The sequence below is a fragment of the Siniperca chuatsi genome, linkage group LG8 (genome assembly GCF_020085105.1).
Source record: "Siniperca chuatsi isolate FFG_IHB_CAS linkage group LG8, ASM2008510v1, whole genome shotgun sequence".
Classification (NCBI taxonomy): Eukaryota; Metazoa; Chordata; class Actinopteri; order Centrarchiformes; family Sinipercidae; genus Siniperca; species Siniperca chuatsi.
The window spans coordinates 6,972,134-6,981,804 of NC_058049.1; the positions used below are offsets into that span (position 1 = coordinate 6,972,134).

The 9,671-nt window shown below is 38.3% G+C and overlaps 1 protein-coding gene across 1 annotated transcript; it reads left to right on the forward strand.

Moving 5' to 3' along the window:
• The first annotated feature begins 120 nt into the window (after nt 1-120).
• gask1b (golgi associated kinase 1B) lies at nt 121-8,911 on the forward strand. Its single transcript, XM_044205815.1, has 4 exons — nt 121-1,210; nt 2,856-3,073; nt 4,936-5,162; nt 7,540-8,911. The coding sequence occupies exons 1-4, from the start codon at nt 334-336 to the stop codon at nt 7,745-7,747; spliced, it is 1,530 nt and encodes a 509-aa protein (XP_044061750.1). The 5' UTR covers nt 121-333; the 3' UTR covers nt 7,748-8,911.
• The last annotated feature ends 760 nt before the right edge of the window (nt 8,912-9,671 follow it).

Here is a 9,671-nt window from a genome sequence, read left to right on the forward strand (position 1 = left end):
CCTGGAGTGTTCAATGAATTTCAGCAGCATAAGCAGGTTGATGCGGGCTATGAAGTGTACTGAATTACATCCATAAGTTGTTCATTCAGAGCTTATTATGCATTTTATCACAAAGGATCATAGCTACATCCGAAAGAACAAAGAAAAAACAAGTCGCCTCATGTTAAGTTGGAGGGTGGTTTCCCAGTCCGTCCATCCCCTACGTAGTTGTCTCCGTGCACTATGTGGCCACATTTCCACCCTTCCAACATGAGTTTCGGAAGTTGTGCGCTCCTCCCTGGTTTGAGTCTGCGGCAAAAGAGACATTCAACCATGATCATACCATAAGTTCTAATGGGGAAGTCTCGCTTTCACTGGCTGTGCTTCCCTTTTCTAAGACTGACCAGCAGCTTTCGGAGGCGCTCTCTTTCAAAAAGGCGTTTGATAATTGCGAGCGTATGTGTTGTTTATTTGTTTTTTGTGGTTTCACAAGTTGGATACTCGCAGCAGCATCGGGACAGAAGGACCGATAAAGACAAGTATCGACACAACCGTGGATTGTATAATTTGGATATTATTGATGCGCTGCCAGACTATGGGGGTTTGCAGACCGGTGCGAGTTTTGTTGTCCCGACACGGTCCAACGTGGTGTACATAACGCTAAAGACTAAGCGCCTGAAACCAGCAAATATTCGGGGTACAATCAGACCAAAACTGAGGCGAAAAGCGACAAGGAATACGTCGGCTAATTCAGCTTTTACGCAGAGCAAACTTGGCCCTTTTGGCCAAATTAAGCGCAACTTTGCACCAAAGTCTTCCTGGGGAGAAACCAGGGATCTTGATTATAAATCTTTGGGTTTAATCCATAAATCTGATAAAGATGCACAGACAGACTCTCCCATTAGTTCTATCCGAATTTACAGCCAGAGGGCACCGCCATGGTTCAGCCCAAACGACGTCAAAGCCATGCGCTTTCTTGCGGATGCCAAAGTTTTGCGCATCAAAGAAGTTTCTCATGGAGACACTCCATCACTTCTGATATTTGAGGGCGATACACACGTTTCATTGACCAACCAAAAACACACAAAACCAAACATTGTATGTGAAGGGCAGTGTGGAGTAATCAACAGCCCCGTGGACACCACTGAAGTCTTCGCTTTCCATCTGGACAGGGTGCTGGGGCTTAATAGGACACTACCAGCTGTAAGCAGAAAGTTCAGTTTTTTACGCGGTATGTCAACAGACACGAGGACAACGTTTCTTATTTTCTGACCGAAAAATGAATGAGTACTTTTAAAACCAGGTTAATGCATAACTGTACTGAATGTGTTTCATTGCAAGTAGTGAATGGTGATAATCATCACTGGCATGAGAGAGAGAGAGAGAGAGAGAGAGAGAGAGAGAGAGAAGTAGGGAGGTGGGGATGGTTATGTCTGAGGAAAATAAATTACATTTTCTAACTTGGTTGGCTGGCTGGTTTCCTCTCTCAGAGTGGAACTCCTTTCTATGTACTCATGATCCAAATTGCAAATTGCATCATCAACATCACAGTAATCAGTTCTATGGAGAAATAGATTGAAAACATGAATAATACTAGCCTGATTAAGTGAATCTATGCATCTTTGTCATGGATTTAGGTGATTGTTTAGGTAAATACAATTTGTACTGTAAGTAACCAGTACAATACATTACTATGTACTTACTTACATAATTATCTGTAACCTACAGACTAATCATACAGTGCAACCTTCTAAACTCTACCTGCACATTTTTCTGAGTGTCAGCAGGATTTTTATCAAGACCACATGAGTCAGAACTAGTTCCTTTGGAAACCAGACTGAGATCAGAGCCAGTCCAGACATATTCGAGATGTCCACATATTTCCATGGCAAAATACTACTGCAATAAGACAGACCATAGTCAAAAGAGGTATGATACTGAGGGAATTCTCATTTGATAGACCAGTGTCATGGGGGGACAGGACCCTCACGCTGATATTAGAAAATAACGATATAAAAAAAACGGTGTTACATCTTAATGCCCTAAAATAGTATAATAAAATGTATTATGATTCATAGAAAAGTCATTGCAAAACTTATAAATGTATTAATTCAATTCAGTTGAGAATGGCACTGTAATGAGCTCTCCCAATGGGTGTAAAGAGGAATTAAGGGGCATATACACAGCAGGTCGCAGAGAGCCTTTGTCCACTTTCCTCTCTTCCTCTTGTCACCCTTATTCCGTCTATCACTAGCATCTGTGTCTGTTTTTAGTGTGCAAAGGGGAAAAAACTATTTTTTTCCCACTTTGCCTCAGATAACACAACATCATGTTTCTGAGAGTCTGCTTGTTAGTGATTTCATCAAACACTGATTTAAAATGAATGCTGTGTAAAATGAAAGTATAAAATATTTATAAATGTACTGAGAACCATAAACGGCATATTATTTGGCCTTGGGTTGTGAAAGCCCCAATCCTCTCTACGCTTTGGTGCCCCAGCCCCTTCCACCATGTGCCAGAGAAAATGTTGAGACAAAATATATATATTTTTTTGCAACATCACTTAACCAAAATGAAAACATCATTCCATTAACAGCTCCATCACTGAGGACAATGAGTTGCGGCAACTGTGAGTTACATTAAGAAGCAGGCTGTTCACCATTTGCAATTCCTGAATTTTCTCTCTCCTGTCTCGATATGCTCAATTACCCAAGGCAGAAAGATGAGGTTATACTCTACAGGTGTGTATATGTTAAACTGAATAAATGCCAATGGGAGCACCACTGATTAAGTGTATGCATTGCTCAGAAAACGACTCACTGAGACTAAACAGTTGCTGAAGCCTGACATATAATCCTTTTATACTCCCTCTTTAGATGGCCAGCCCTGTCCAGTGGTATCATGGGATGCATCTCTCTACCCAGTAGGCCTTGCTTCAGGCTGGTCCACCGTGAGGTTAACATGGGGGGAGTACCAGAGCTCCCTGAAACAGAGGTGTTGGCATAAAAACATCACCCCAAAGTCTGACTCTGGCTGCTCCACAATTCATCACTATGAGTGGAGTAAAGTAGCTATGTTTGACTTCTTGCTACAGGTAACAAAAGCAGTTTGAAAAATGAAAACTTACTGTGATAATGACAGACACATTTCTCTGAATGAGAAAAAAAACATGTATGCAACTTTTCTGTCCTTTGGTTTGCTTTTGTGCAGAACCAGCCTCCCAGGCTTTATTGAATTCCAAAATTGCTTCATAAATTACTTTTGCAAACATCTTTTTGTCTGACATCAGCTATATGCCCCAACAGCTGTTACTGCAGAGAAAAATAGGTTAAATATCCTCAGAGGTATTGTCCTTTGGCTGAATAGATGTCTTGTTTCCTGTGTGGGAGGCCTGGATTTCAGATCAGTTTTTAGCATTGAGGACGCATCTCCTGAGAATTATTTAATTCATCTCTTGATCATAAAGGAGCAAACATAGCAGAGTGAGGAATTGGAAAATACATCAAAATAGTTTGGATACCTTAAGAATGACTAAATCAGCCGTAAAGGTCATAGTGTCACAGCTTTGATTATTCATCTTCTGTTAAATCTTTATTTCAAGTTACAAGTAAATTCATAAATAAGTAATGAGAAGTTCATATTGTGCAGTTGAGAGAAACAGATTGCAGAGGGCATATAAAACATCTCGTCAAAGATATTCGTGAATTTATAAGTTATGACATTGATTTGTTTGATACTAAATTTGTTTATGACAAATCACAACAATTCATATCATAGAAAGATACTTTCTTGTCCTGAAGTGACCCTCGCAGGCTGTGTACTGCCCAAGTAACAACAACCATGGCTGAATACTGAAGCCAAAGTGGAACTCCTGCGGTTCCTCAAATAGCTACTGTCATTGTGCCAAAGAAACTCTGATTGCATTGAAGTGAGTGAGAAAACCTCTAAGAACCTGAACCATACATATGTGTACCCTAAAAGTAAAGTGTTATGGAATCAATTTGATAAATTCTAATTCGCTTTAAAATTATAATCTAAAATAACTATTTGTTGTAAAAAAAAAACACATTTTATGTTTGAAACTTATTAATAAGTAAATGCCTTCCTCTGTCGCCTGCACTGCAACTAATATGTTGAAACTTGACATTTATTGGTTAGTTAGAGTCTTGTTAGAGTCCTCTTAGTTACTAGGCTAAAGTTATTAAAACTGTATTTTCAAGAGTCCATCACAATGGACTCTGGGTTTGGATGGGTTAAACTTTTTTGTTTAAAGGAATTAGGACTTACAGAAGGGTATGTTTAGGGGCTTGTTGGCTTGATTGACAGATATCCTGGAGGTATTTGATCTCATCACACTTCATGCCTTGCTGGATGCTCATCGACCCAAGTCGCCCTACCCCCAGGTTTCTCAAAAAGATGCCTGTGAGTGGCACCTAATCCTGGCTTCAAAAGTCCCATCTGAAACCTGAGTGACATCTCAGATGCTGCAGCCTTGGTTTTACTTCTAAAACCTATGCCAATCAAATAATTTAACATACAGTGAAGGATGGGTTGACGCCTTAGTTAGGACTATGGGGAAGCATGAGTTATATGAGAGGAGGTGCTGCCTGATAGGCTTAAGCAGTCATGGCACTCAATCCGGTGCTGATTGATTAATTGATGATTGATGTCAATATCTCATCAAATGAACAAGTAGTACTAATGCCAAAGAGGCAAAGCCAAATTTCAATTATTTTATCTTGTAATAAAATTATTATGTAGTCTGTGAGATAATGTAAAAGCTCAATATTACAAAATAAGATTCTTCAGGGCAAGAAAAACTAGGGTCATCGAACACACCCAAAAAAGGACTCCATAAATACTAATCTGAAAACTCACTAATGTCACAACTAGCACTGTATTCTCAATACATCAACAGCAAGTATTCTCTGCAGAAATATGAACTTTCTTTTTCAGATTCACAACCGTCTGGATCAGAGCTGCTGTGGATTTAGGCCCAGGCAGGAGGATCTGTGTGTGGAACTCGGCCACCATGCTGAATGTGGGGACCAGAACCACATACAACTGACAAACATCATCCACAGGGGTCACGACCCCAGACACCTGGTCTTCACCAACAACAAGGGGTTCTTTGACCGCAATGAGGACAACCTGGACTTCCGGCTCCTGGAAGGAATCAAAGAGTAAGTTTGGATCACAACACTGATGAGGCCAAAAAAACATCTATTATGTGATAAATACTGATGATTTCAGTGGTTTTGTGTTTATTGCTCTGTTAGATTAATATATTAAACCGATTACATTTCAATCAGATTTTGTTTGTTGTACTTCAAACATCATAAACTGACAAGACAACAGCAAAAGTCAACAGCAACATGTATTTCCATAAACAATTGGCCTCGTTCATAACAGTTCGTACGCACGGATTTGATCTGAACTTGGAGTGTAATTCATCAGTGTTGTCCTATTTCCAAAATGTTCATAGGTAAGACATTTTTTTTACGAGATGTCAGGACCACCATGGGAACATTTATTAATGATTATTTTTTTAGGTAAAAACTACTGTCCACAGCGAAGATTTGTTGTATTTGGTAGGAGCACCAGTGATTGGTGGACAGACTTTATTGAGTTGTTTTCAGTAGCTGTTTCTGATTGTTTCCCCCTTAACAACATTGTTGAAAGATTCCAGCATGCAAAACTGAAAAAGCAGATTTTAATCCCTGAAAGGAGTTTGTTGAGTCTCTGCCATGCCTGCTCAGGAATTTAAAGTTTTGCACACAATAATATGCAAACACCAATACGAAGCAGTTATTACAAAAAATAAAATGTCATTTTAAAACTTTCAAATCCTGTTTTGATCTTTTTAAACCATAGTTTAAATGTTAAAAACTTACTTTTACCTTTTACATATTTACTCTTACCTCAGAGTGTTACAAAAATGTTGTAAATATTTAGATCTGGTTCAGCAAAGTAAATGTGTGTTTTGGAGATTAATCTGGAAAGCATGATAATGTGTTCTTTCTTGTCACCACCGATCTTTGTGGATCTTAATTCCAAACCACACTGCCGAGACATTGCTTTCATTTTATCTATCTTTTGATCAATAAATCAATGAATCATACCACTGGGGGAGACAGAACAGAATCTGTGGTTTGGCAAGGTCTCCTCCTCACACATGGATCCTTGTGATCCTCATCAAAACCGTAGCTTCTATTCTGGCATTCAAATCAGATATAAAGGCAACATAAGTCTAAATTTGGCTGTTATCAGATAACTTTAGGCTGCAAGACCACAAGACATGATCTTTGTTTGATCTTATGTTGAATTTGTTGTAGATCTGAGAAGGTTTTATCTGTTTGACTTTTATCAAAGCTAAATCAACTGATGTTTTTATTCCAGGCACATTCCAAACTGACATGTACAACATACAGTAAGCCTATCGCAGTTTAATGGAAAAGATGAGCTGCTTGAAAACCTAAACATACTCAACAACCACTTAGCAGTCTCTTCATGCCTCTTCTCCTCTTCAGTCATCTTCAAAGTCCACATGATCATGTTCCACCTCTTGTGGTTTGCCATTTTAGTTATACAAACATTTCTCTGAGGCAGAACTCCTCATAAAATCCACTCAAAACTCAGTGAGGCAAGCCACAAAACAGTATCTCTGAGTCAAGCAGCAAATAGCACTTCTAGTTTTGTTCATTCACAACCATACTGAGTATAGGCTAGTAGTCATGCTTCAAACCGGGCAGATTTGTCTTGTTCTTGTTGAAAACATATGAGGTGTCACTCACCCACATTCATACTTCAGTGAAAAAAATCCGACTACGCCTACAATCAACTCCAAACCTGACTATTTCAAGTTAGCTAATGCTAATCAAGCTGTGACAATATACAGTATAAAATAAAATAAATAAATACAGAAATGTAATTGTTTTAATTGTGTCATCTCTTCATGATCATTACTTTTGCTTGGTATTTCAGCAGGTCTGCTTAGCAACACACACAAACAATGCTAGCATAAAAAAGTAACATTATGATAAATGAAAGTAACATCAGTTCACTCATCAGTCTATACTTTTGTGAATCCAGTTTTCTAAGGCTTCTAACTCTAACTATGGTACCTTAGGTCTAACACTTAATTGTATTGCACACGTAATTGTATTTCATCTTTTTCAGATTGTAACCACAATCACTGAATATGTTGTGATTTATTTCACAGTTTCACAATTGCTTCCACAAACTTCAAATGCTTGGCCGTTGTTATTGTTTTCTTCTGGTTACAGTTACCTTCTTAATATTGCAATAGGTATAGTGTAAAGAAACTACCAAGACAAAGTAGCAGCTACTTAAAATTTGATTGCAACACCATGTTCAGCTGTTTCAATGTTTGGCAAGTTTGACTTTATCCATAAAAACAGGGAACTATGTCTTCGCCCACTGACAGCCAATCAAATTATTTCTGCTCATAGCCAAGAGAGGCTGCCTCTGAGACATGTACCTGAAACTAAAACTCAAATTTGATTGTTCTTCTTCCTTACTCTTTTTCTGTCTTTCCAGGCTTCCAGAGCAGGCAGTGTCAGTGCTGAAGAGCAGGAGGCTGAGGGAAAAGCTCCTCCAGTCTCTGTTCCTTGACCAGATATACTGGGAGAGCCAGGGCGGCCGGCAGGGCATTGACAAGCTGATCGATGTAATTGAGAGGCGAGCCAAGGTCCTCCTCACCTACATCAATGCTCATGGGATCAAAGTCATCGCAATGAATGTGTGACGAGAGTCATACCAGTCAAGTGGCCAAATTACTGAGACAGATAAAGTAAATTAATGGCTTGATCCCTGTGACTTCACTATATCCTTTCAGAATGTCCTTTTACAAGACACTGGAGTTTCATTCACTTACATTTTCTTGGGTCTTAATAAAAACATCAGCTAGTGTCTAAAGTTGTTACATGTAATGTGATTTGTGGCAATTCTTTAAAATCAACTTATATCACAAGAGTGTGAGAGTATATGCTGTCAAGTAAAACTGGCCCTAATCCCTCAGGACCATATAATTACACAGTGAAATATTGAAAACAAGATTAATGAGTAATTATATTTTTTCTTTATATAGTTGTAAAAATAACACTTATAACATCATATTGCTAATGAAGGACTTATTATGAATTGCTCACTATCCTTTCAAAATAGCAAGCCATCGAACACTTATAAACCTAAACATAAGATACTGACAGAGGCCTTAATTTAACTAATTTTGACATTTAAAATGAGCCTAACTTTTACATGAGGAAACTAGTTTTACTTCCGTCTTTTATGAGTATTAATTTCATTCTTCCCCAGAGGCCAATATACTGCCATCATTGTGTACACAATATAGCCTACTCCAGTTGTAACTTTTGCTCCCCCTGAGGCCTTCCAGCAAGTGTAATTTGTAATTTATTCTCTGCTCCTCAAGTGTGTGGCAGGAACTGAGATGTTGATAAAGCCTCAACCCAGATCCACTTAGCTTGATTGGGGTCACACATTATACACTGAAAAAATGAATTCAATTTTAATGAGTTATTTAATCTTGTGTAGTAGTCTTAAATTGTTGTTTTTACAAAATTCCCAAGAAGTCAAAGAATTTTCAGTTTTTAAGATCCAATACAACATCAGTTATCATGAACACTGTATATTATGTTTGGAAAGAAGTAGGCATAGTGACTCTACATTATAAACAAAAGAACTTTAAGATAAGAAGTCAGATGGTGTTATTCTCCTTTATATGCACTCTCATTTTCAATATAACTACAAAAACACCTTTAGCTCTAACCAATTTCACTGTATTTATTTATTTTTGTACTTTCTTTTCTAATTGTTGAATTTATTCTGTACAAGCATTTATTTGTCAAATATTAGAGCTTTGATCAATAAAATCATTTTTAACGGAATTAAGCACACTTTTCAGTCACTGATTTTCATTTTACTTCAGCTAAATTGAATTTTAGCTTGAAACATGACAAGACTTGATTTCAGGTAATTTGTCAGTCACAGACAGGCCTGCAATTCAATTTGCATCTACTTTACTGTGATTGCATAACATATTTGGCACTTGTCTTAAATGACAAAACCACCATCAAATAGCTATTAAAAGTATATACAATCTAGTGCATTAGCAAAGACATTTTTTCTCTAATGTCCACTCAGTATCAGTCAAAGGATGGTCAGAAATAGTCTGCAACTCTGAAATCTGAGCCAGAGTGTGGCAACTGCTTTTCATGCCGTCGTAAACAGTGTGCTTTGGGCTCTGAGATTTAGAGTCGATGGGGCTTTGTGGGTTATTTTCTCGTGTTCATGCCTGGCATTCACTCGGCTGTTGTTTTAACCCCTCTGCACCCGCATTAGTGCGTCACTGGGGTCCATGCCTCTGTGTGTTTGTGTTAGAAAGACCCCTCTGGTTTCCAGAGTGCTCTGCAGTGGAACCTACTTTCTTTACACACATGAATGTATGCATATCGTCACACAATAACATACACACAGACAAAAGATGACTTTTGACCAATATATGTATGCAACACTGTATGTAAAGACACGCACAGACACATAGACAAGCATTGAGACCTGGACCTTCCCTAACAGTTTCCCATGTCCCCACATTCAGTTCCCCTCAGTGAAATTAGACCACAAGTGCTGCACTTGACAAACAAGCCTTTACA

Coding starts and splice junctions, on each gene's coding strand:
- gask1b (XM_044205815.1), top strand. CDS start 334: ATGGGGAAGTCTCGCTTTCACTGGCTGTGCTTCCCTTTTCTAAGACTG. Junction 1,211..2,855: donor AAAGTTCAGTTTTTTACGCG/GTATGTCAACAG, acceptor CTCCCTCTTTAG/ATGGCCAGCCCTGTCCAGTG. Junction 3,074..4,935: donor TGTTTGACTTCTTGCTACAG/GTAACAAAAGCA, acceptor TTTCTTTTTCAG/ATTCACAACCGTCTGGATCA.